The sequence below is a fragment of the Lontra canadensis genome, unplaced genomic scaffold (assembly GCF_010015895.1).
Source record: "Lontra canadensis isolate GAN:19392208 unplaced genomic scaffold, GSC_riverotter_1.0 scaffold45, whole genome shotgun sequence".
NCBI classification, from domain to species: domain Eukaryota; kingdom Metazoa; phylum Chordata; class Mammalia; order Carnivora; family Mustelidae; genus Lontra; species Lontra canadensis.
In genome coordinates, this window is record NW_022631039.1 from 7,065,088 (window position 1) to 7,089,316 (window position 24,229).

At 62.6% G+C, this 24,229-nt stretch overlaps 1 protein-coding gene across 4 annotated transcripts; it reads right to left on the minus strand.

The window, feature by feature from the left end:
- Positions 1 to 264: 264 nt before the first annotated feature.
- On the minus strand, positions 265 to 23,584 carry SH2B2 (SH2B adaptor protein 2). Of its 4 annotated transcripts, none has more exons than XM_032872492.1 (10): positions 23,521 to 23,584; positions 22,510 to 22,607; positions 11,081 to 11,841; positions 8,032 to 8,133; positions 6,370 to 6,461; positions 4,981 to 5,072; positions 4,709 to 4,873; positions 3,987 to 4,195; positions 1,246 to 1,417; positions 265 to 780 (listed from the first exon to the last, which is right to left on the minus strand). In XM_032872492.1, exons 3-10 carry the CDS (start codon positions 11,810 to 11,812, stop codon positions 437 to 439), a joined length of 1,908 nt encoding a protein of 635 aa, XP_032728383.1. In that variant the 5' UTR covers positions 11,813 to 11,841; positions 22,510 to 22,607; positions 23,521 to 23,584; the 3' UTR covers positions 265 to 436. The 4 variants fall into 4 exon arrangements, with proteins under 4 accessions (XP_032728383.1, XP_032728384.1, XP_032728381.1 ...); XM_032872493.1 differs by having other exon boundaries at positions 4,709 to 4,870; positions 22,510 to 22,655; positions 23,521 to 23,573; XM_032872490.1 differs by having other exon boundaries at positions 22,510 to 22,655; positions 23,521 to 23,573.
- Between the last annotated feature and the right edge of the window lie 645 nt (positions 23,585 to 24,229).

Below are 24,229 nucleotides of genomic sequence, written 5' to 3' on the forward strand. Positions count from 1 at the left end.
CCCTCGAGGGTCAGCTCTGTGCCTCTTTCAGGTACTGCTGGTTGTCTCCCCTCTGGATGTCTCCCTGCCAGACGGGGAGCTCGGTTCCCTCAAAGACAAAGCTGGGTGGGGGCCGGGTAGGCCCCAGGCCACTGTGGGCTCGATGCGGAGGAAGGAGGTGGAGGTGCCATGCGTGGTTCCCCCCCAACCCCGCCGTCCTTTCCCATAGTCCCAGAGAGCGGTGTCCGAGAGCAGGGCATCAGAAAGGATGACAGGAGAGCCTTGTGCAGTCCCTAAAACAGGCTCTTTAATAACATTTATGTCTTCACTGAAGAGCTTCGCTTTTCCCACCCAGCGCCGGGCTGGGGCCGGCCGGACGGGCGGACGGGCACGGGGGCGACCGCACGGCGGGCGGCGGGGCCGGGTGGCCCCAGGGCCTTGGCGCCGCCGCGCCGGGCTAGTAGAAGGAATACTGGTTTTCGACGGCTCGCGTGCGGCCCCGCGCTCCTTCGCCCGGCGCGGCCTCCGGGGGCTCGTCGGCGCCTCCGCCCGCCGCCTCCAGGAGGCGCTCGGCGCTGTTGCTGCGGCTGCGCGCGCTCAGCGGGCCCTCGGCGAGGCGCGGGGCGGCCGGCGCGGATGCGGCGGAGGACGACGAGGCAGACGAGGACGAGGCTCCGCCCGCCTCCGAGGGCGAGGCGGGCGGGCAGCCGGCGGCGGCCAGGCTGGAGAAGTAGTGCTGGCCGACCGGATCGCTCCAGCAGGCGGGGGGCGCGGGCGCGGCGCCGGCCGAGGACCCCGGGGCTGTGGCGGGAGAACAAGGGCGCGTCAGGGCCCGGGCGGCCACCGTCGTCCCCGCTATCCCCAGCCCCCGCGCGTCACACGGAGACCCGCAGGGGCCGGGTGACCTGGCTCTCCTGGTTCCAGCCCCACTCCCTGGACACCTGATGTCCCATATACGCGCATGCCGGACACCCTTCCCAGCCCCTCCAACACTTCCTTCAGCCGTTCCGGGGAGCCCCAACTTTGCAGGGGATCCCTCCGTGCTGCCTGTGAGCCACCTCCTTCCGCCTGCCCCCAGTCACTCAGGACCCGGACGGGCCCGCGCCGCCACTCTCCCTCCAGTCTTGATGGCCCGGATTGCTTACACCTGCCCAAGACCCCGTGTTCTTCCCACGGAGGCTGGGTAGCAGCCTGTGGGTGCCTCCCTCCCCCTACGGCGCACCTGTCTTCTAGAGCCATCACATAGGCCACCTGGGGAAGTCTTACCGGGTGGAGGGCCCTGGGCCCGCACGTAGCTGCGTAGGGTGATATCTGCAGAGCCCCCGGACTCCAGTGGGATCGGGTGGGTGTGGAAGTGACGCAGCATGTCGAGCACGGACTGGAACCACAGGTGCTGTACGTGGCACTGCCCGTGGCTGTTCAAGGACAGGCGCAGGTGCTGTGGGCACAGGTGGGTGTGGTCAGCGGTGGGGTCCCCGGCCAGCCAACTGCTTTGCAAGCGCCTCTGGGGCTCATTACCAGTACCAAGTCTCACAGAGGCCATGCAGGGCTTGTGTCAGAGCGGGGGCACCTCACACACTGAGCCCCATCTCAGGGGGTCACTCCCCTAGTCGTGGGGGCAGGGTAATAGCCAGGCTGGGACGGAAGCGAGCCATGCGTTTGGTCCCTATGCTAGGAGCACACGCCTCATGCCCTCTGCAACCCCATCTCTAGTCTCCAACAGTCCCAGAAGGTAGAAATGAAAGCCCCCATGTTAGCGATGGGGAAACTGAGGCATAGGGAGGGAGAGAGGGACTCCCTCCCCCACCCCAGTCACAGAGTTAGGAAGAAAACTCATTTGTGTGACTCTCCCACCTCGGCAGGCTAGGAATCTGCCTGCTGCTGTTCCTGAAGAGCCGAAGCCTGGGAAAGGGGTGTCAGGGGGTGCGGTGGGGGAAAGCAGAAACAACCCTGAGGCTAGCTGGGGAGGAGTGACCCCATGTCCTTCTTAATGGTGTTGCAGCGAGAGCACCGGGACCACGAGGAACAGGGCTGGTTCCACCTCGGGTCTCCAGGGCCCACACGTGACAGGTGCGTCAGGGGGATGAGCCACAAGCCAGTGTGGTCTCTAGTGGTGAGCCACAGGTCTCTGGCTTTGGCCCTGTTTTGCTCAATGTGTGTCCCGCAGGAGGAAGACCGGCTGTCTCATGGGGGGCGAGAAAGGGTCAGAGATAGAACGGTTTTAGGTTATGCATGTGAGTCCAAGCCCAGGAGGGCAAGGTGGCCTGGCCCCCTGCATAAAGGACAGAGAAGCCCTGGGGGTGGGAGGCATGAAGGCACCTCCTGAATGAGTTCTGCCACTCAGCAGGGCCCGTAATTGCCAGAACAGTGCAGTGAACCCACAGAGCATCCCTGGCAGCCCAGGGCAGGGGCTCAGAGGGAGAGGAACAGCATAGCGGGAGGGGTTCCGGCACAGCCTCAAGTCTGGGTGCGGCCTTCAAGGCACCAGGCAGAGTGGGGCCTCAGGGGCCGGTGCATCTCAATTTTCAGGAAAACCTTCCAGATGTTTCTTATCTGAAGGTGAAAGGAGCTGCCTAAGAGGTGTGCACGCAGGGGACTGGAGGTCCTGCTCTACCCCACAACCAACTGGTCAACCCGTGGCCAGTCACCCAGCTCTGAGAGGGCAGCCGTTGGGGCGAGTTCAAGGCCGGCATGCCCCTGGAAGGAGAGGAGCCTCCCTCCCTGCTTCAACAGCCCTCTACTCCCCCTCGCCACCATGCCCCTCAGAGGGCTGGGCCACATCCTAGCCTCTGGCTGGGGCAGGAGTCAGATCCAGGCGCTCCCGGGAGGCCGCCTGGGGCGGTGTTGGCCCAGAAGCAAACTTCGGGCTGCTGGGGACAGCGTTAAGCACCCGGTTGCCAGAGGAACTGGTAAGGGCAGCTGCTTTCCAAGGAAGTGTCCCTGGCGGGGAGTGCTGCCTCTTCCATGCTGGGGCCACCGCTACCAAGGAAAGATGCCCAGGGGAGGGCCTGGGCCAGGCCAGTTGGGGGTTGGGACACTGACCACCAGGGCAGTCCTGGAGCAGAGTCCTGGGGTGCCCCCTCCTCCAGCAGGGACAGACAGGAACCATGTCCTGGGAGGAGTCGGGGGGCAGGTCTCTTTCTTTATCGGAAATTTGGGAAGGTCGGGGAAGCAGGGTCGAGGTTTCCGCCCATTCTGGTCTCATTGTAACCACAAGCCCCGCCCCCCCTCCTCCTGCCCCAACATCATTTGACTTTTCTGTAATAGTTTCCTTTGTACCTTATAATTATTAGCACACAGGGTCCTTCCTTGAGAGCCCCCCGATCCAGGCGCACTGCTATCCCCTTGCTGTGCCCCGTCTGGATCGCCCTTCTTCACCTTGAGGATTCTCAAGGTCACTGAGCCCTTACTCTGGCTGTTGGGGTCGGGAGAACCGCTCGCCGTAAATGTGCGGCAGCCCTGTGGCCCAGTCCGAGGCCTCCCCTCCTGCCCGGCTCTTGAGGGCCCGCCTGGGTGTGGTTCTGTGATCCCGGGGCTGCCACAGGCCTGGCTCAGAGCTGGGGCCCAGGAGGTGTCAGTGAACTGACCCAAGCTGGGAAGAAGAGGGGCTATCTGCGGGTGGGTGGGGCAGGAGGGCCTTGGTTGACCTTGGCCCTGCACCAGTGTGGCTATGGGCAGACCCTCAGAAGCCTTAGTGGTAAGCGATCCCTGGTGCACAGGGTCAAACTGAAACCCTCAGAAGGTCCCAGCCTCCTGTGGGCTCAGCTACCAGTGGGTGACTTCCCCATCTGGATAATTAAGAAGCCACATCTGGGCTGAATGCAGCCCTCAGGGAGGTGAGTGGGGGGACGCAGGTGGGGTACAGGCGTGCCTGTGGGAAGTCAGGCCTGCTCCCGGGGCACGGGCGCAACCTCGGGCCCAGGACCACCTCAGTACTCCTCCCTCAGGGCTGGCCACACTGCCCCTGCGCACCCGACCTCCCCCACGACCATCCCCAGCGGACTTGCCTTGGCTTTGCCCTGGAAGTTGAAGGTCAGCACGTACTCCCCAGGCCGAGTCTCACTCTGGCGGATCACGAAGAGGCCGTGGCTCCGGGGCCCCCCTGCTAGCACCAGCTGAGCTGCCCTGACCCGCGACAACGTCCCGTGGAACCAGGGGTAGTCGGAGAGCTCCAGCTGGGGCTCAGCCTCGGGCTCTGGCTCCGCTCCCTCTTCTCCTACAGAAGGACAATGGTGTGAGGGGCATGGGGGAGCCGAGGCGGGGAGTCAGTGAGAGAGGACCCGCAACGGCTTCTTGGGTATTTGCATGCAAAATGCTTTTGGAATGATCTTAGAACGAGTCAGGGAGCCAACCCAATCCACTAGTTCAGCGTATCAGGCAAACTGAGGCAGGGGGAGATGGATGATCCTGGAGTCAGTCGTAAGTCAGCAGGAAACCTGGGAACAAGTCAAGTCTCCTTGTTCCCGACCCTGGTCCCAACCCTTTATCCTCCACTCCTTCCTCTGAGCATCTTTTATGGAATCCAGGGCCTGTGGGAAGGGTCACCTTCCCGGACTTCCCCATAAAAGCCAGAACTACTGAGTTGCCATGCAGTGTGCCCGGTGGGATGGAACGTCATGGCTTCTGAGGCTCGAGAAGGGCCTCGGAGGGAGCCTGAGGGCCCCTGTGGCCTGGGGTGTGGGGCGGAAGGGCAGGAAGGAGGCCCAGGGACAGAAGACTGTGCACACACCTGTATTACTGCTGTCCCTGCCCCCACCGCCTGGGGACTCCAAGGTCTCCAGGAAGGTCTCCAGCGGGACATGGGCCAGGGACTCCCCAACGCCATCTCGAGCTCGGCTGTGTGGAGCGGTCACCACGGCTGCCGTTGTCTCTGGGGGCCGGGGCAGGTCGCCTGCTGGAGAAGTGGCAGGTGGGAAGCACATCATCTGTTGAACCATCTGGGCCCCAGCGCCCCCTCTGACCCTGCCCTCCGCTCCCCCAGCCTGCTCCGCCCTCACGTACCGTCGGTCAGCAGCTCACAGCTGCAGGAGGCCACTCGGCCGGCCAGGCAGCCTCCCCGGGCACAGGACAGCTCAGCATCGTCCTCGCTGTCCCTGCGAAGGTGGGAGGCACAATCGTGTCCCACCACGGGACTCAGACCCCAACCACTGGCTGCTCGTGGAGCCCCCAGCAATGGCTGACGGTCCCATGGCCAGCGGCAGCCCTATCCTGCTCATCTGAGTCCCTCTGCCTTCATGTCCCCCTGTCCCATACCATCAGCTTGCTCTGTGGCCACCGGGGACATGACTGAGCCATACGGGGAGGTCTCCGAGTCAGTGCAGTCCTCCTTGAGGCCACGTGAACCCTGCCCACTGACCCACGAGGGGCTGGCCTCGTCTTGGGACCCCGGGGGCTGTCCCTCAAATGATGGCAGGACAGCTCCCTTCCCCGCCCTGGCCTTTGTCTCCCTGTCTGTGACATGAGTTGTCTGGGACCCAGCGAGCTCCATAAGACGGCAAAGTGAGGTTCACCTTCACAGGGGCTGGGGTAGGAATGTGCCGGGCAGATGGCTGGGAGGGTGGCAGGGGAGGGATTATAGCCATTTGGGGGATGGGGCAGGGGGTGGGGCGGCCTGGAAGGCACTCAAGCCTTTAATTGCGCTTCCTCAAATGAAGCTGTTAATTAGAAAGCAGCGGCCCCTCCCCCCGGGCCTGGCTCACCCCATTAGCCAGAAGAGCTCCTGCCAAATGCTTGGCTGTTGGCCGGCCTGCCCCTCCTACTCCTGGCCTCGGGATCTCTCCCGGATCACGAGGCCAGCCTCCCGGCCGCGCGTCCGCACACAGCGCACCGTGACTGCCCTCTGCTCACTCCTAGCCATGGCTGCTCACTGCCCCCACCTACCAGCCTCCCAGGCTCTCATCAAGGCCCCCCGCATCAGCTCTACGTCTGGCTGCTGAAAAGGCCCGGCCATCCCCTCTAAGCCCCGGGCCCTCATGCCCCTCTGCCTGGCTCAGGTCTGCTCTTCCTTTAAGCCTTGGAGAAAGGGAGGACTTCTACCAGTACACCTCTGAGCCCTAGGGCTGGATTCGGGGCCTTGCTTCCGTTCCGCCACCGCTGGCCCTTTGGGCTCCCCCTGTCACTGAGACCTAGTGGTCTCAGATTCCCCTACCGTAAGGACAAGTCTCGGTCCAACTTTCTTCTGGGTCCCTAGGCCTTGGGCCTATGGAGCGGCTCCCAAAGAGCTTGTTGGGGCTGGGGGTACAGGCGACCCCAGCCGGGACTGCCACGAGAAAACCCACCTCCCAAACTCAGGTTCTGCCCTCACCAAAGACCCCACCCTGTATGGGGGCACCACAGGGCACTACTCGGTCAGCACCCCCAAACCCATTCTGGGGCCGCCCGGGCACTCACCCAGGGTCCACGCAGCCCCGGATGTCAGCTACCCACGAGTGCTTCTGCAGCGAGTCAATGGTCTCCAGGATGTACTCGGCTCCATTCTCGACCTGGGGACAGAGTGGCCCAGAGTCCAGCCCTCAGCACAGGGCTGCAGACTCTGGGGCAAACGGTTCATCCCACCCCTCCCCCATGGGGGCTCACGGGCACGGGCAGCAGGGACGACAGTGGGGTCACCATCAGGCACCACCTCAAGCCTAGGTCGGGGGCCGGCGGCAGAGCTTTGGCCACACCTTCAGCAGCTCCTCCCTCCAGGACCCCGCAGTGGGGATCGCTGGGGCTGAGGTCCTGCCCCCCTGAGCTCAGGTCCTCGGGTCCTGGAGCCGCAGCCTCTGAGGAAGCCACGCTGGCCTGGCACCCCGGAGACGGGGCGGAACAGCACCCCAGCCGTCAGGCCCGTGAAGGGCCGGCTGGCCTGGCACGTGGAGCTAAAGGCCTCCCATGCCTTAGCGCCTGGAACCCTATCTCTGGGGCCACGTGACCGGGAGAGATAGTGCCCAGAGCGTCATCCTGCCCATGTGTGACGACCTCCTCCCAGTGAGGGAGGCGGCAGGTTTTCCCCATTTCATGGAGGAGAGGACTGAGGGTCAGAGAGGGCAGGTGACTTGCTTGCACATGCGCTCAGTGACAGCACTGGGACCCGAACCCAGATCTCCATGATACCAAGGCCCCAGGCTCTCAGCTTCCGGTGTGTGTCCCGGTGAAAGTGCAGTTGGCTGCCTGCCAGCACCTTGGAGCTGGGAGGGGCTCAGAGACTACCTTCCACCCCAGTCTGAATAGATGGGGAAACTGAGGCCCAGTGTGGGGCCGGCAGGTGAGCCCCCTTGTCGGGGCTCCTGGGTGCAGGTGGCAGCATGGTGGCCAGCTGGCTGTCGGGAGCGAGGCCCTGGGCCTGTCTCACCCAGCAGACAAGCATGCCAGGCCGGGAGGGACTACGTCCTCAGCTCCCGGGGACCTGGGGTGACTCAGGATATGGGGTTGACACATGTTTGGTAAATGAATAAGGGAGTCTGTGGCTAACTCTGGGCCTCCTTGGGGACTTGGCTTGACAAACACCCAGTGCTTTGAGGAGGTCCAGGGCCCCAGCCCTGGCAGCCGGGAGCTGTGTCCTCAGCAACCCAAGCCGGTCGCCCTGGCGAGGTGGAGCCTGGGAAAAGGACGAGTGGCCCCCAGACCCACCGGGGTGCCTCCCCACCCACCCTCAGTGCCTTTGTGCCCTCTGTGGGACCGGGCCGGTTCCCACACTCCGGTGCCCAGAGCCGGGGGCATTTGCATAACTGCCACAGGCTACGGGGTGGGTATATGCTGGGTCCAGTTGGGGATGTGGGGGCGAGGAAGTGAAACTCAGGGGAGCTGCACCGGGCCAGGAGGAAATGGGAACGGGGGGCCCCATACAGTGTGACACCCTGAGCCCACGGCGCTATAGCCCAGACCTGGATTCAAGTCCTCACTGTGTGCCAGACACCTGTGGCTGTTCCAGGGCCCTGCCACCAGAGCTCCCTCCCTGGGCCTCTCGGCTAACTCCCACCCTCTCTCCCGTGCTAGCCTCAGGCTATGCCGCCCAAGGCGGCGATGGCCTGGGGTGGCCAGGGGATTTCTGGGGCCGGGGGTGGGTCTTACCTTGAGCACAAACGTGTTGTCTTTCTCTGGCATCTCCAGGGGCATTGTCGTGCGGACCTCGATGATGGCCGAGAGAGGGATGCTGACCTTGGGCCTGGAGGCCTGGGAGGCCAAAGGGGCAGTGAGAGAGTCAGCCAGGGTCTTCTGAAACGCTCAGCACCCTCCCACCCCTCCGAGGTCAGGGGCGCCCTCAGCTGGGAGCACCATGGCGGCCCTGGCTCCAGTTCCCAGATGGGTAAGTTGAGGGAGCTTCTGGGAAACAAAGGGGCCTCCCCACACAGTCACACGGCAGGTCACAGAGCTGGAACGGAATTCTGAATCTCCCACCTCTGAGCGCCAAGGGGAAAACTCCACCCAGGCTGCCCTCCTGCCCTGTGCACCCACCACATCTGTGGTTTTCACATTTTTTACCCTGACCCATACCAAGCAATAGATTTGACATTGGGACCCACTACATGTGAACTTAGGTAAGAATGTCTTTGGAATGAACATCTCACCAGACAATGTTTATCCTGTGTGTAACGGGGTAAGATAATTTCAAGTCCATCTTAGTACGCCTGAGGAAAAAAAAAAAAATGCTACCCTCCCCCCTTTAGACCAGACTTCCCAGAGCATGGCTTAGAACAGGGCTCCTGGAGCAGGGCAGGGCCGTGTCCCGGGTGGAGGGAAAGGGACCAGTGTGGGTTTTAACCAAGGTGAGCTGTCAGGGCTCCCATGGAGGGCCACTTGGCCCTTCCCACTTTGCTCCAGAGCTCCTGGCCACGGCCCTAAAATCCCCCAGGGCTGGCTTGAGACAGCTTCCCAGCAGGGCTTGGGCTCCCGAACAGGGACTTTCTCAGGAGGAAAGGGAAGGGCCACACGCTGGGTGGGCAGGCTGATGGGAATTCCTGGTAGCCCTGGCCGCCAGCCAGCGAGTGCAGGGCTGGCTTGGAGCAGAGACTGAGGGCCTCAGTGGACCAGGGCAGGCCATCCTGCCAGCCAGTGGGGCAGGGGGTCATGGTCCCAGAGTCGGGAAAGCAGATACAGATGGGATGGTGCAGGCCCGGACTGGGGGCTTTAGCTGGGCTCCCACTGGCCGGAGGGGCTGATTCCCGTGTCTGGCCTCTGAGATGTGCCATCCTAGCTCAGTGAGTGGCCTCTGTCCCTGCTCTAGCCACACCTCACCGTTCCCATTCACCGGCCAGAGCCAGCAGGCGGTGTCCTGCCTGTAGCCTTTGCTCCCTCAGCTCATGCCTCCAGAGAGGCCGGTCTTGGGGACTCTGCTCCCAGTGGACACTGAGACAGTCCAAGCTTCCCCTCCTTCGGGCCCCCAGAGGTCCCACTGCCTTCTCCCCCGAGGTTTACCATCCCGTCCTACACATGCGGGTTTCCTGATGGCTTCTGATGGCATGGGCCAGGCCCACTGCTCCCTGGCTCCCCAGGGCTGTCCTGGCAAAGGACTTCGTGCAGGATGAGGGTGCAGGTGTCCAGAGCCTTGACTCATGCATGGAGCCATGTGAGAGGGAAGTCTGAGGACCCTGGGAAAAGGTCCCTGAACTGCAGACCCCACGCTCCTGGGCCCTGAGGCTGCGGCCAGGCCTCCAGGGGCAGAAGGAGATCTGGACCGTGGCGGGGTACACAGAACTAAAAAGCACTGGGAGGGGGTATCAGGAGGGATGCCCCCTGGGGGCTCACTCACCCTGGGGCCCAACACATTTGGGGAGCCTGACCTGAGCCCTTACCATGGGTATCACCTGCCTTCCATGGGGCTCTCTCCTGAATTCACAAGTACTTCCTTGGGAAAAGGAGGGTCCAAGGCCAGATCAGGGGTTAGGAACCCAGCTGCCTGCCTTCTTGCAGGGGCCCTGTCCTCCACCAGTGGTGCATGGTAGGACAGGAGAGACTCAGGAAGAGGCCCAGCCCCTGCACCCCTCCCCCACAAGGGCAGCAGACACTATTTACAGCCGGGCAGCTGTCACTGCCACTCAGGCCCAGAGGCATTGAGCCCTGGGCCTCTGCCCTTGCCCTCCGGGTGACTCTGGGCCAGCCCCACCCCGCCTACCCCACTCACCAGGCCTCGGTCTCTCTCTCACAAGTGGTGGAGCTGGACTTAGTGGTCTAGGAATTCTCTCGGGGGCCTAATGGTGGGGGCCTGGCAAGGAGAAAACCCTTGGGATGTCTGGGTCCTACAACTCAAAGGAATACGTGGGTTTCCCGGGGAAATCATTTCTCCAGAGTCCGCGTGGCTTGTGGGTGCCCAGCCTCGAGTGGGGAGAGGCAAGGAGGCGCACCCAGAGTCCCGACAGCCTGGGAGATGGAGAGAGGCGCGAGGCTCGGGGTGACTAAAGGTGCCAGGGAGTAGAGTGGGCCCAGGAGTTGGGGGAGGGCTGGCTGGTTCTTAGGGTGCTGCCAGCTGCTGTGCCAGCACAGCCTCCCCCCTTTCTGAACTTCCCAGCACACAAGCAGCTCCCATGTCCACGCTCCTCCATTCTCGGGACCACCAGGGTAGTGGGTATTAATAGCCCAGCTCTGCCACCCACCAGCTCTGGGACTTTGGACAGGCCACACCTCCTCTCAGAGTACTCCTTTGTTCTTTCTTCTGTGACCTGGGGACCGTGATGCCCATCCTACAGGGGTTCTGGGGGATGAGACTGGGCACCACACTTAGGGCTCGGTGTGCCGGTTGTCCTCAGAGAACAGGCACTATTGTTGCACTGATTCCTACTTTCCCAGTACGGCAGGTCTGCCACCCTGGAGGAGGCCTGCAGCTGCCCCCAGGGCTCTCATGGCCAGCCCCCAAGTTGGGGAGAGGGCAGGCTGCTCTCACTGGGTCAGCAGTGCTGGAGACAGCTAGACGCTTAGCTTTCAAAACCTGGGCCAGGGAAGGGCCACTCACCAGGGGCTGGGCTGCAGCCTGGGGGGGCGGGGATGACACATTTAGGGCACCCTCCCTGAAAGTGCGACTGTCACTGGTGTTTGGGAGGTCCCAGGGGCAGCAAGTCATCAGGCAACGGCGGGAAGCCAGCCCTGGCACCCTCAGCGGCTGCCTGGGCAGGGGTTGGGCACTCACCTTGGGTGGCACGAAGAACTCCAGCCGGAAGCGCTCGCCGGCCACTGCCCGGCGCAGGAGCAGGCGGCACTTCTGCCACTGGGCGGTGCCCCCGGAGCCCGCGGCCGCGTCGTCCGCCACCATGAAGCGCAGCGCGCCCTCACGCTGGATGTCCACCAGCTCCACCTTGGCCGCCAGCGTCCGCGACAGCCGCAGGCGCCTCGTCCACTTGTCACGCGGCTCGGCGGGGGGCTCGGCGGCCCGCGGGGCGGCCCCCACGTCGGGCTCGGGTGAGGCGCGCCGGTGCCACATGTCGCGCACGCCGTCCACCACACAGAGGCTCATGTTGCGCAGCGAGAAGCCCTTGCGGACGCGGGCCTTGGCCACCGCCTGCGTGGACACGTCCTCCGAGCTCCGCGAGTGGCCGTAGGCGGCCGCCTTGAGCGCCGCGGCCCCCGCCGGCTCGGGCTCCATGGCGTCGGGGGGCTCAGCCGCCCCCCGCGACGCCGGCCCGGCCACCAGCACGCGGCGCACCTCCTCCCCGAAGACGTCCAGGAAGTTGGTGGCGAAGTGGCGGGAGAAGGAGGCCCCGGCGTCGGGCGTGTCGTAGGCTGGGTTGTCCCGCAGGAAGCGGCAGAACTTGTGCGCGAAGTCCACGGCGGCCGCCTGCGCGTGCAGCTCGCAGAACTGCCGCCAGTCGGGGACCGGGGCGGGGGCGGCGGCGGCGGCGGGGCCAGAGGCGGCACCATTCATGGCTCCCGTCCCATCGCAGCCCCCTGCGGCTGTGGGCGACAAGAGTGGGAAGTGACTCTGGGGCCTCAGCACCCACCGGGCCCCTCTCCCTGGGACTCGCTGGGGCTGTGTGGGGGGTGGGGGGGTGACATCCTGCAGCCGTTCAGAGCAGAGAGGGACAACCAGGGAGGTGAAAGGCAGTGTCTGCACAAGGGGGTTCCCTCTTCCCAGCCACTCTTCAAACGGCATTCTCAAGGTCATTTCTGGGGCCAGTGGAGGTTGGGTCCCTGGTGCCTAGATTTGAGGTCCCCAAGAGTCTCCTGTTACCTACTTCCAAGCTGACCTCTTCTGAGGGCCCCCAGAGACAAGTAGACAGGAGGAAGTCATGTGCATTCCTCTTGGCTCTGCCTTTGAAATATGCCAAGATCTCAACCTTTCTTCCACTTTCCATCAGGGCTGCCCTCTGGGGCCCCACATGACCCCTTCTCTCCCCCGCCCTACTTTAGCAGCCTCTCCACTGGTACCCCGGCACTTCACCTCTCATGCACACCACCCCTACCGCTCCCCCCTGCCCCCCCGCCGCCGTCACTCTGTTCTCCACCCAGGAACACAGTCATCGCTCCTAAAACAAGACAGATCAGGTCCCTCCTTTACTCATAATCCTGGATCGCCTCCCATTCCACTCAGAGTAAAAGTAGAAGTCCCACTCATAATCCCCATGGTGTCACATCATCTGCCTCCACTTACCTCCCGGAGCTTATCTCCTGCCACTCTTCCCACCCACTCTGCTCTGGCTGCTGCTGGGTCCCACCCCAGGGCCTTTGCACCTGCAATTCTGTCTTGCACTTGCCTGGCACGTTCTCTCCCCTACACTCTCTCAACTCCTTCAGGCTTCTGGTTCTATACCATCTTGCCCAGTAGCCTTCCCTGACCCCACTCTACTGAGAGTAAGGAATGTTCCCACCCCACCCAGCGCTGCCTTCTGCAAGTCTTATGCTTGCTTACTTTTCTCCATGGTGCTTATCCCCATCTGACACACCATTTGTTCCCTTGCCTGGTTGTGTTGTCCTACCCCCACCCCCCCGCTCCCCACCACACCCTTCCCCTGAGAATGCAGTTTTAAGCTGCTGTGTCCCCAGTGCTGGGCTCATGGTAGGCACGGTAAACACTGAATGAATGGGGGCGCCTGGCTTGCTCAGTCAGTAAAGCATGTGACTCGATCTGAGGATCGGGAGTTCAAGCATATAGAGATGACTAAAATAATAACAATAATAAAACACTGAATGAACAAATGAACGTGTCTGGTACACGTTCATACATGGATGTGTCAGGCATGTCACAGCTGTCACTGCCTAAGCCCTCGCACAGGGCCTGAGATCACGCAGCTCGTTAGTGATGGGCCTGGATCCTCCCCCTGGGTCCCGGACCCCGGGGCTTACCCCTCCAGTGTGGATCAAGTAGGACACACTCTTCCTACTGGCACTGAAGGCACGTTGCCCTCTTAGACTGCTTTCCGTCCCCGTGTCTCCACTCTTCCCACCTTTTGGAATCCTGTTCCCTCCAGGGCTCCCATCCAAACCCGTCCTTCCTGCAGAGGTCCCAATGTAGGGACTCCAGCCTGCTCCTCGGCCAGCTTCCTCCAGTTCCCAGGCCCGTCCAGCCTTTATTACAATGGCTCGCCAAACTACTGGTTGTGCCCAGGCATTCGGGAGCCTTGCCTCCTTGTCCCCCAAGGTAGCCACCACTCCTGGGGCAATGGTCCAGCCCACTGTGTTTATATATCCTACCCCTGCCCCCAGGCCAGGGTGAAAATTACCAGTGGGGAGTAGGTGGGGTGGTGTGGTCCCACCCTGCCTTGGGGAGCCCCTGTCTGAGGGGTTCAGGGAAACTAAGACAGAGGGTCATGCCCTCACCTGTCCTCCCAGGATCCCCACATTTCCTGGTGTGGCCTTTCCCTCGGAGCTCCTGGGAGCACCCATCTCATCTCTCCTCTGGGACCCAAACTCTGTAATTAAACACCTCATAGAGATAGCTGCCCCGCTTCTGTGCAATCCTCTGTGGGGCCTCTGGCCCATAGGGCCCCGTGGGAATTCCCGCTCAGCTCAGCCATCGATCTGCAGTCAATAACCACAGGACAGCCCCAGGGAGGACACAGGCCACTTGATGAGGCCACTTAGCACAGAGGACAGGTTTCCGAACCAGCGGGGCTGCTTAGAGACTCCTGCCCGGTACTGGGGAGGAGGGGAGCAGGGAGTTGGGCAGGTTCCTGGAGGAGGGGGTGCTCTGCGCTGGCCCTTATGACAGTGAAGAGAGAAATGAAGAGTGACCCCTCTGCAGGGATGAACGGTAACTGGGAGGCAGACTTTCAGGACATAGTGGGAGGGACTGGGGGAGAATGGGGCCCACTGGTCTTCCTTTCTTCCTCTGGCTAACTCCTACTCATCTTTCAATAATGAATCCAGGGGCCACTTCCTCCAGCCTTCCCTGACCTTCCCTCTGCCTCCCCCGACCATGAGGCAGGAGTGTCTCCTCCAAGCTCCAACAGTCCCCTCCCAGGACTCCCTCTAGCAAGGTGCCAGTTATGGGGTGCTCCAGGTGTCCATTCCCAGGTCTGTCTCCCCATTTGGCATAGACGCTCCTTGGGAGCAGAAGGCAGGCCCAAGTCATATGCCAGAAATGACGGCAGAGGAGGGAATGCACCTGCCACCACCACTGAGGCCTCGAGAGAAGGTTGAGAGCCAAGGCCCTGTCCTGACCTGCTGAGGCGGCACACTTTGCAGGGGAGAGGAGTCGGCGGGAGAGCCCTGCAGCTAAGCCTGTGAGGCCCCGTTCCTGTGCCCCAAGCCCATGCATTCACCCAGCAGGGCCGTGCTCCCTACAGTGGCCGCTCCTCCCCCTGGACCGCCAGGAGGCCCACACTGGGTCACGCAGCAGCCTGTGTGAACACCCGTCTGCCCCACCAGGGGCTGGGGGGGGGCAGGAAGGAAATCAGTCCCAGTGCGCATCTTTGCACATCAATTCCTGGTCCTCCCCGTTCTTCCTGCTGTGTGAAGGGGCAGAGCGGAGGGACAGGGCCCTGGGGGGAGACCCTCACAGCATGGGTCCCAGCTAGTCCTCATAGGAGGTAGGGGTGGGACTTGGAGGAGAACCTGCCACGGGTATGGTGGCCCCGGTCATGTCCTGGGTAGGGACTGGCCTGGGAGGCACTGGGAGGTCAGGCCTGCCTTGACCTCCCCTACCCACCCTTGCTGGCTGGCCAGGAGCCTGGAGGCCTGAAGCCCAGCCCAGCAGCCCTCAGCGTCCCCTGGGTCTAGTGGGGGCTACACGGAAAGGACAGGGGTTGAGCCCTCCAGAGGTCAAAGTTACAAGCAGCAGGGCCAGCAGGGAGCCCCGCACTGGGTACAGATGGGGAGATGGAGGCCCAGACGTGGCAGCCACAGAAGAGGGCTCAACCCCAACCCAACTGTCCTTGGAGCCCAAACTGGGGATGACACCAAGTGCAATGAACTTGGCTGTCCTGGGCCAGGCCTACTGGCCCCACTACCCCCTGGGTGAGGGACACTGATCACAACACCCACCTCTGAGCCTGCTTGCTCTCTTTAGGGGAAGTGAGAGCCACCCCTTCCTGGAAGGACAGCATAGGGTGTCCGTGTGGCCATGGGCAGAGCCGGGGGCCCCCTAACCTCTGCATGATGGAGCCAGGAGGCCTTTCCAGCCTTCTCCAGGGACCAGCCAGTAGACAGGTCCCTCTCCCATTCTGCAGGTGGCCAGACCCAGATGTGGGAAAAGCAGAGCCTCAGGGGGAAGGGGATCCCCATGGTACCAGGAGCAAGACGGGCGAGTTCAGTCTGGCCCCCTCTGTCTGGCTGGCCTGGAAGGCTCATGGATGAATCCAGCTGGCCCTGGGCTCTCCCTCGTCCAGCAGCTCCTTGGGGATCCCCCTGGGTGTTTGCCTGTGCCACTCCCCTGCTTGGATGGCCGTCTTCGCTCTACTGACTACTGAAATTCTCCTTGGCATTTAGACTGCGTAAAACTTTTTTTCCAGAAAGCCTTCCCCCTACACTGGCCCTCCCTCCCTGAGCTCCCATGAGGTCCCTGTGGCCCTTGGCCCTCTTGCTTCTGTGGGCAGGGTCCCAGTTCCTCTGCCTATGGCCCCAGGGAGCCGGAGAGACCTGCTGAGTCAGTAGGGGAAGGCGCTGGACTGGGCAACAGGGGGCTCGCCATCTCAGTCCAGGCCCTGTGTCTCCTCTGGCCTTGGCTCCCCACTGGTGACATGGGGGTGCTAGGCAGTGGCCTCTAAGGCCTGGGGCTGTCCTGGCCCTTCGACACTGAGGACTGGGGTCCCACTGTCACCCCCCCAGGGACCAGGGACAGGCAGGGGTTGTCTCTCATCTTCAGGCTTCTTCTGGGAGGACTGGAGCTGGAGACGAGGGGCACCAACCTGGACAGACCACCCTTCCCTGATCCATCACCCCGCGGGTTTCGAGGCTCCGCTGACCTGCCTGGCTCCTGCTTTCTTTTTGTTCCCATTTCACCAGGGCTGGAGCATGACGGGGGAAGCCTGATCAAGTCCTTGCCTGTCACCTTCCCAAGCAAGGGCTCTCCTAACCCCAGGGCCCGAGGAGAACCCAGATGAGAGACCCCGCCCCCTAACCGGTTAGAGGCCTGGGAGAGGGGGCGGCCAGCCTTCCGGGGTAAAAATAGTGTTCACAACTGCAGTAAAAAAAGAAGACCGGTCATCAGCCCCCGACACACGCAGTTCCGGACCCCACGGCCAGGTCATTCCTTAAAATATTGATGAGGCAGCCTAGCCACCCCCGCTAATGGGCGGGCGGCACATCGATCCACCCCTCAGCGGGCAGAGGCCTGGGGAGCGGGAGACACCAGCCTGACCTGCAACCTGCAGGGGCCTTGGGGCCTCGTGTGCGAAGCCCAGCAGCAGTTTCTACCTCCACGGGAGACGGTCTACCCCCGGGGAAGGGAAGGAGGCCCTGCAGAGCAAGCTAGCTAGCCAGCCAGCACCCTGCAAAGTTGGCTTGGGCAAGCTCGTCCATCACCAAGGGCCTTGACCCTCCTCCTTCCCCCTCGCTCAGCTCCACGCTCAGGGGAACACCCGGACAGCCGAGTGCCAACGGGGTGCTGGGGGTCAGAAATGAGGGTGTTGTTCTGCGCGGGGTGGGCAGTGGCCCCCAAGAACCATACACGATGGGGAAACTATGGTCTCTACCTGGGGCCCCCCAACACAAGATGAGGCCTCACTCAGCCTCAGCCACGCCCACTGATGTCCTGTCCTCTGGGCTTCTCAGGCCGGGCCGGGCCTGGCTAACCCGACCCCACACTTGACCACGATCGCTCCTTCTGTCCTCTATCGTGCCGTTCTTCCAGCTGACCTCCTGGCCTCTGGGGGGAGGTCCTCTGCAGCCCCCACTCTGCACCCCTTTCCTCCACGGGACACAGACCACGTCTGGGCTAGTCCTTCCTCCAGGAGTGCCTGCCACCCACAGGCTGGCTGCCGGAGTTTCCCCTGGGAAGGAAGGCACGTTCCCTGTGTCACTGTTGGGCGTTGGCTCTCTAGGCTAGTCCCCAGGCCACCCTATCCCCAGAGTTCATCCCCCCAGGGCAGGGCTCTGAACCAAGGCCTCCCAAGAGTGAGGTGTGGCTGGAATTCCCCAAGCCTCCCACACAACGTATCTGTGCTCAACCCATGACCCCGGCAGAGGCACAAGTGGGCATCGCTTCTGGTCTGAACCACCTTGAACATGCTGGGACTTTGCTCCGACCGGGTGTGGGAGGAGGGTTCTCTGGCTAGTGACGGAGACAGGTGCAGAGTCAGAGCCCCTGGGACTCTTGCCCTGTTTGGGTGGCAGTGGGTTGGAGGTTGGAGGGAAGGGTGCTCAGGTGGGCCTGGCTTTTCCGAGCATCAGTGTTTCTATCTGGGAAGGGGACCACCCTGCTCTCCCACGCAGGCTGCCTCGTGGTCCAAGGCCCATGCTGATAAGCCCCATTAGGAGGCGGCTGCTGGGAGCTGGAGCCGCTCTGTGCTCAGTGCCACCCTCCATACCTTTCACATGCTGCCAGCCTTTGCCCCTGGGGGAGGGTGGAAGCCCTCTGGTGAGCCCCTGGGCTTTCACTGATGCCCCCAACCTGGACAAGCCCTGCTGGCTCTGGGACCTGCAGACCCCCCGGTCCTTGGGGGCCCCCAGGTGCTCCCATCAGAGGCCCCACTGCCTGTGCATCTCCCCACCTCCCCACCTGGTCATCTGACCTGTGGGACAGTGCAGAAGGTTAACAGCTTGAGATCTGGGGGCGCCGGCCTGGTTCAGTCGGAAGAGCCTGTGACTCTTGATCTCGGGGTTGTGAGTTTGAGCCCCATGCTGGATGTAGAGACTGCTCCATAAGTAATCGGTTAAGAAATCAAAGCTTCTCTGCTTCTGTTTTGTAAATGTTCTGCATCCATTCCCTCTTGTCCTCTCACTGCTCTGAGCAGACGGCTACAGAGGCCTCCTCCCTGGTCTCCCTGTTTCCCATGGTCCCCGCCAAACCCCAACAAATCCAGGCTCCACAGTGGGGCCAAGGTCTTTTCCTAGAACCCCCACCCTATTGAGCTACGCCCCTGTTTCAGAACCTTCTTCCCTCATATGTGCCCCGCCAGGAAGAGAGGATTCACCCACTGCACAGATGAAGAAATGGGGCTCTGGCAAGTGTGGTGACTGACCTACTGTTCACTGGGTTCCCACTGTGTGTCAGGAGAAAGGCTGGGGGGTTCAGAGTCATAGAATGGGCGAGAGGGGAGGGTGAGGTCAAATTCAGGTCTGTCCCTTTCTGTAGCATACGCTATTGAAACAAGGCCCTATTCCTGGGGAGCTCTCCTCTGACGGGGTTCAGGGTGGGGGGGACCCAGGCCCTGCCTCAGGAAAAAGAAGGGAGATGCCCACCCTGAGAAGGGGCACTCTAACAGGAAGGACAACTGGTGAGTCCTGAGGTGGGCCCTGGAGGAAACAGAAGTCAGACAAGCAGGCACTGGGGCCCAGGACAATGAGCTATGCTGGGGTCTGGGGGCTTGGGCGGGAAGCCCCTCCTCCTTCAGGAGCACCTGGTGCTGGACAGTTCCTGGGCAGCCTCTGTAGGTGGAGTGCAGGCTGGGATGGCTCCAGCTGCACTATCCCTGCCTTCCCCGGGTACAGAGCAGAGGCACCCCCTCCCCAACCTCGAAGTCTCTCCTTCTCTCCCAGTGCCATGGATCTCACCTAGGCCCAGATTCATACCCTTTCCGGACCTGCCTGGTCCAGCCCCTGAAACCTGCAAGACACCCACCCCCTCAACTCCTGCTACCCAGCCCATCAGTCTGCCTTCTGACTTTTCCATGATACACATACCAGTGACTCCTAACCGAGACCTCAATATCCCCCCCCCCACTCAGATCTGAGTATCCCAGACCTCTGGATACTATGGGTTCTTATAAAGTTTCCTTGGGTCTTTCTCTGAGCAACTAAACTCCCAGCCTGGCTGATCTCCAGGCACCTCACACTCACCACTTCCGAGTTCTTTTATGTCCTCTTCCTCCAACCCCTGCTTGTTCTCTGCTGGGAGCCTCAGCACCCAGCCCGGCATTGCCCCACCTGCTCCAACTCCTCTGCTCCAACTCCTCAGCCCCAACGGCTGCCAGCCCCCTTTTGTCCTGTCCCCGCCTCCACCCTCTACAATAGCACCAGACCATGACCCCCCCGCAGGTGTTGTATACCCACCCCCACGGGGGCCTGAAGGAGCTGGAGAATGGGGTCCAAACCCTGCATCATCCACAAGAGTCAAAAGATAATATAACCCTACACACTGCTACCCTGCCTAGCTCTGCCCAAAAAGGTGCAGGCTGTAACCTTCTCTAGATAGAGGGCAGCCAAGAAACAGACCTAACCAGGTGAGGGGGGAGGAGAAACTTCCCCAAAGCTCCACGGCTGCCACCTTCCCTTGGTCCCATGTGAACAATGAGAAGCAGGAAGCGAAGCAGGCTCTGAGAACCCCGTGGGTACGGCAGCCAGGAGACCCACAGCACCTAGAACCCCAACTCCCCACAACCCAGGATGGGCACACAGTGGAAGAAGTAGTGGGCAGGACAGGTCAGAGACAAGTGGCTTAGAGACCTGGCTTGTTGGTTGAGTGACTCTGGCCCAAGTGATTTCACTTCCCTGAACCTGTTTCTTTCTCTGTAAAATGGGGGTAATAATAGTACCAAAGCCACAGGGCTAGGGTGAAGATTATATGAGACTTGGGACATCAACTCAAAACCAAAAGCTTGGCCTTGGGGGAAGCCCACTCTTCGTTGTGGTTGTGTGTGTGTGTGTGTGCGCACACACGCATGTGTATTCTCCCTAGGAGACCCACTAAGGAGGGAGGAAGGGCTTAGAAAATCTCGACACATTTTCCACAACAGGTAAGAGGAAAAGCATGTATATATGATGAACCCTTGATTACTTAGAACCATTTGATTAACCCTCTTCAAAATCTGACCCACCATCTGCATGCCCTCTAGAGGGAGAGCGTAGTAAAGGGAGCAGAGCAGTTGGTGGGAAACTCTGCCTCCCAGACCCCCATAAACGTCCATCCGGACTCATGTCAGCATAAGAGCACCGCCCCTACTACTAGACCTCTCCCAAAGTTCCTAGAGCTGGAAGGTTCTAGGTCACTCCCCTGACCAGTCACCTCCTGGATGGAGCAGGGATGCTAGGAAGGAGGAAATCTGTTTAAAGTGGCAACAGAGTTGCGGGGGTGGGGTTCAGGTCACATCCCCCATAGAGGCAACCAAAGCCTCTTAGGGAAAACTCACTTCCCTCCTCCTGTCCTCACTCACCCCATGATCAGTGGCCTGCGTTGGAGTGGACAACTCTTGCTGGCCACCCAGCTAGGAGGGAAGCAGCACCATTTCCATTTTACAAGGTACATAATGGAGGCTCGAAGTGCAGAGGCAGTGTTCAACCTGGGTCTGCCTCCCAGCCCTGAGGTTCTCCCCTGCACCAAGTCGGTGTGAACACCGATTCTGGCTTATTCCTGTTCGGTTACTCTTGAGGCTGGCTGCCGATCCGCCCTGAGGATCCTAAGGGACCCCAGTCACTGTGGACTTCTCCCTTTAAAGACCTCCCTTCATGGGCCGATGGGGGTGCCCGACCGGTCCCAGACTCTGCTTGGCCTTGGCCCGCTGAGCTGGCGCGGTTCCGGACCCCGCGCGGCCTCGCAGGTTCATCAATGGCTGAGGCCGGAGGGCCTGAATGGAGGGCATGAACCCGCCCCTTCTTAAAGGCGCCGGCCTCTCGGGCACCCACAGAGGTCCTCCCCACTATCGAGGGCGGTCGCAGAGCTCCCGGGGTGGGCGGACCGAACTGGCGACCGTGAGAGAGACCGCCAGGGCCGAATGGAGGGCGTGCCGCCCGGGCGACTGTGGACTGGATAGGGTCTTCCCGGGGGCGCGCACCCTCCTTCCAGGTTGGCCCGCCCCCCTCCCTCGCAGCCCAGGGAAGAGACCCGGGCTCCCTCGCGCCGCTCCCCAGCCAGAGACCCCTCCTCTAGGGGCCTCGCTGCGCTCGCCTCACCGCGGGCCTTGGGCCCTAGGAGGGGGCGGGGGCGCAGCTGCTCCGGAGGCGGCTCGGCCCCTCCCGCCACTCCCGCCCGGCTTGGGGGGGGATTCGGCGAGGGGGTCCGCGCCGGGGGCGCATCCCCTCCGTCGCGCTCCCTCCCACCCGCGCACACAAAGACGACACGCGCGGACCAGGGCGCGTGCGGCCGCGCTTCCCGAGGCAGCCGTGCGCACACACACGCACACCCTCAGGGACGGCCCGGGTCTGGGGAGATGGACGAGGGAACTGAGGACAAGCAGACCGTACCTACAGGCGCTCAGCTGCGGCCGGGCGGGCCGGGGCGCCGGCGGAGCGCTGCCCCGACCGCGGCCCGGCTCCTGGGGCCCGGCGGCTCATGGCCCGCGGCGGGTTCGGGCTCCCTCCGGGCTGGCGCCGGCGTTGGCTGGGGCTCCTCCTTCCCTCGTCCGCAACCTCGAAGGCTCGTGCGCTCCTCGCGGGCCCTGCGCGGCCCCGGCTCGGCGGTCCCCGCGGCCGAGCCCCGCGCGCTGCGAGCCCAGCCCCGCGCCGCGCGCGCCCCGCGCGCCCCGCCCGCTCCCCCTTGTGCCCCCCGCCCGCGCGGCGCGCGCCTCCTCGGCCCCGCCCCCGGCGCGGGCCCCGCCCCCTCGCTCGCCTAGAGCCGCGCCGGCCCCGCCCCCGGCGCGCCCCCAGCCCTCCGCCGAGCCTGAACCGCGCCCGCGGCTGGTGCTACCTTCGTTGGGGCTGCGGCGGCGGCGGCCGAGCCCTGGGGCCCAGGGGGTTAGGGTCTGGCCTGCGGCCGCCCCTTTTGGAGCGAGAGTACCCCGCTGCACGGAAGCGTGCCCTGGAGCGGGGTGGGTGGGGGCCGGGTGGGTGGCCCGAATAGTGGCGTGTATGGGGGCGTCGGCGCCCCTTGCGATGGGCGCCCGGCTGAGGCCGCCGCTGTCTTGTTTCTTACGCCGCGGGAACAATGGGAGCCTCGAGGAGGCCCAGATGTCGCAACGGGGGAAGTCGAAGTCTGGTTCTCATAAATCCCGAGGGCGAGCACCACGCCCTCTTCTTTCGCCGCTCCCGGTGCCGGAAATAGCCCAAGGGCTACAGGGCGGGGAAGCCCCCAGCACTGCCCCATCTACGCACCTTCACAATGATGGGGAGACTGACGCCACCCGGAGAGGTCTTCAGAAGGGGCTGATGGGGACCAGACACAGACCTGGCTTCTTCACCTCCGCTGGATTCTGCAGCCCCAAAACCCAAGGCATAGGTTAGGGCAGACACCACTCTGGCTAAGAAAACAAAGACTCCTGCTGGTCCTTGCGGTGCAATTGTGGACTGACCCCTGGCAACCTGGGGCGTTCAGGGGCCAGAAAGGGGTCGGCCGGAGTGGGAGGATGGCTCAGACATCAGACCAATTGCTTGCTCGTGGGGAGAGGTGGGAGGGCGCTCTTGCTCCTTCTCTCCTCCTCTCCCTTGCCTCCTGCCCCAAGCCCTCACCCCGGACAGGTGGTCAGATCAGTTCTCCCTGCCCTTACCAAACCTTCTGCAGCTTCACCATCAGCAGTTCTGGGGGGGGCCGTGGTCTCCCCGCTAGCCCAAAGGCCTCCATCTGTTGTCCTCTTCCTCCCATACTGATCTCTTATTTTGTGGAGAGTCCTTTAACCTTTCAAAAAGCCCTGTCCCCTCTGATTTCCCAGTAAGCAGGGCAGGCAAAGAAGGGTTTTTATCCTGATCTGGGAGATGGAAAGGGTGGGCCTAGAGAGGAGCAGTGGGTTGTGAAGGTGTAGGCTGGCCTGGAGCCCTGGCTTCCTGCCCTCCCCCCATAGCCCTGGGCTGCCCTCTTGGGGGTTGCTGAAGCAAGGCCGGTCTCATCGGAGGTCCTGGTCCCTAGTCTCTTCCCTTCCACACACAGACTAGCCACCTTCTCACCGGGACTTGGCCAGTAGGCACTCAATGAAAGCTCAGACATGGACCAGCTATCGGTTAGAGCCTCCCAGAGGCCTCTGTGGCTGGCTGGGAACCAGAAGGTCTATGAATGAAGCCAGGAGAGCTGTGGGAGCGCGTGCGGGTGGCCTGGCTGTGGACCCCACCCTTCTGGGAGATGGGAGAGCCTGCCCCCCTCTCCCCCCCTCCCCCCTGCAACCACAGACTAACCTGGTTCTGAGTAATGGGCTGAGCTCTCCGGTGGGCTGTCACTGGCCAGGGAGGGTGCTGGGCAAGACAATAGCTCTGATCCCCAGGGAGGAGGAAGTGAGCAGGAGCCAGCTGTTTGTGACTCCAGCCCCCAAAAGGAGGAACTGGTGGGAGATGTGGAAGTGGCGGGAGGGTGGAGGGTGTCCAGGATTGGCCAAGACCAGCACTGTCATGGGGACAGCAATGAGAGTCAGGGAAGATAGGTTCAGCTGGGATCCCTGAGGGCAGGAGCACCTCTGGGGCCTTGGAGGACGTTCTGATGGGGCGGACGGTGAGGGGTGCTGAGGATGGGACTCCAAGGAGTGCCCCTGGATGTATGGGCTCTAGAGTGTTCAGGGTACGCCGGCCTGGTGCACTGCGGGGTGGGAGCTGGGTGTGGTGCGGCCTCATGGGCTACCTGGCCAGTGGGGTAGTGCCAACCACCACAAATCAAGAGGGAGACCCTCGGTGTGGGTGGGAAAGGACCCACATGAGTGAGTGAGTGGAGCTGGGTTGAGGGTGACCGGTGGCTCAGGGGGTCCCCGGCTGGAACTCAGGGGACTTGGTCGGCACAGGCTCTGCAGTGCTTAGCAAGCCGGGGCCCAAGGGAAAGGGGCATAGGGTGCGTAGCTCCGTGACACCCAGAAAGGGGAGGAGGGGTTCCCCAGGAGCTGACGTCACACGTCCCAAT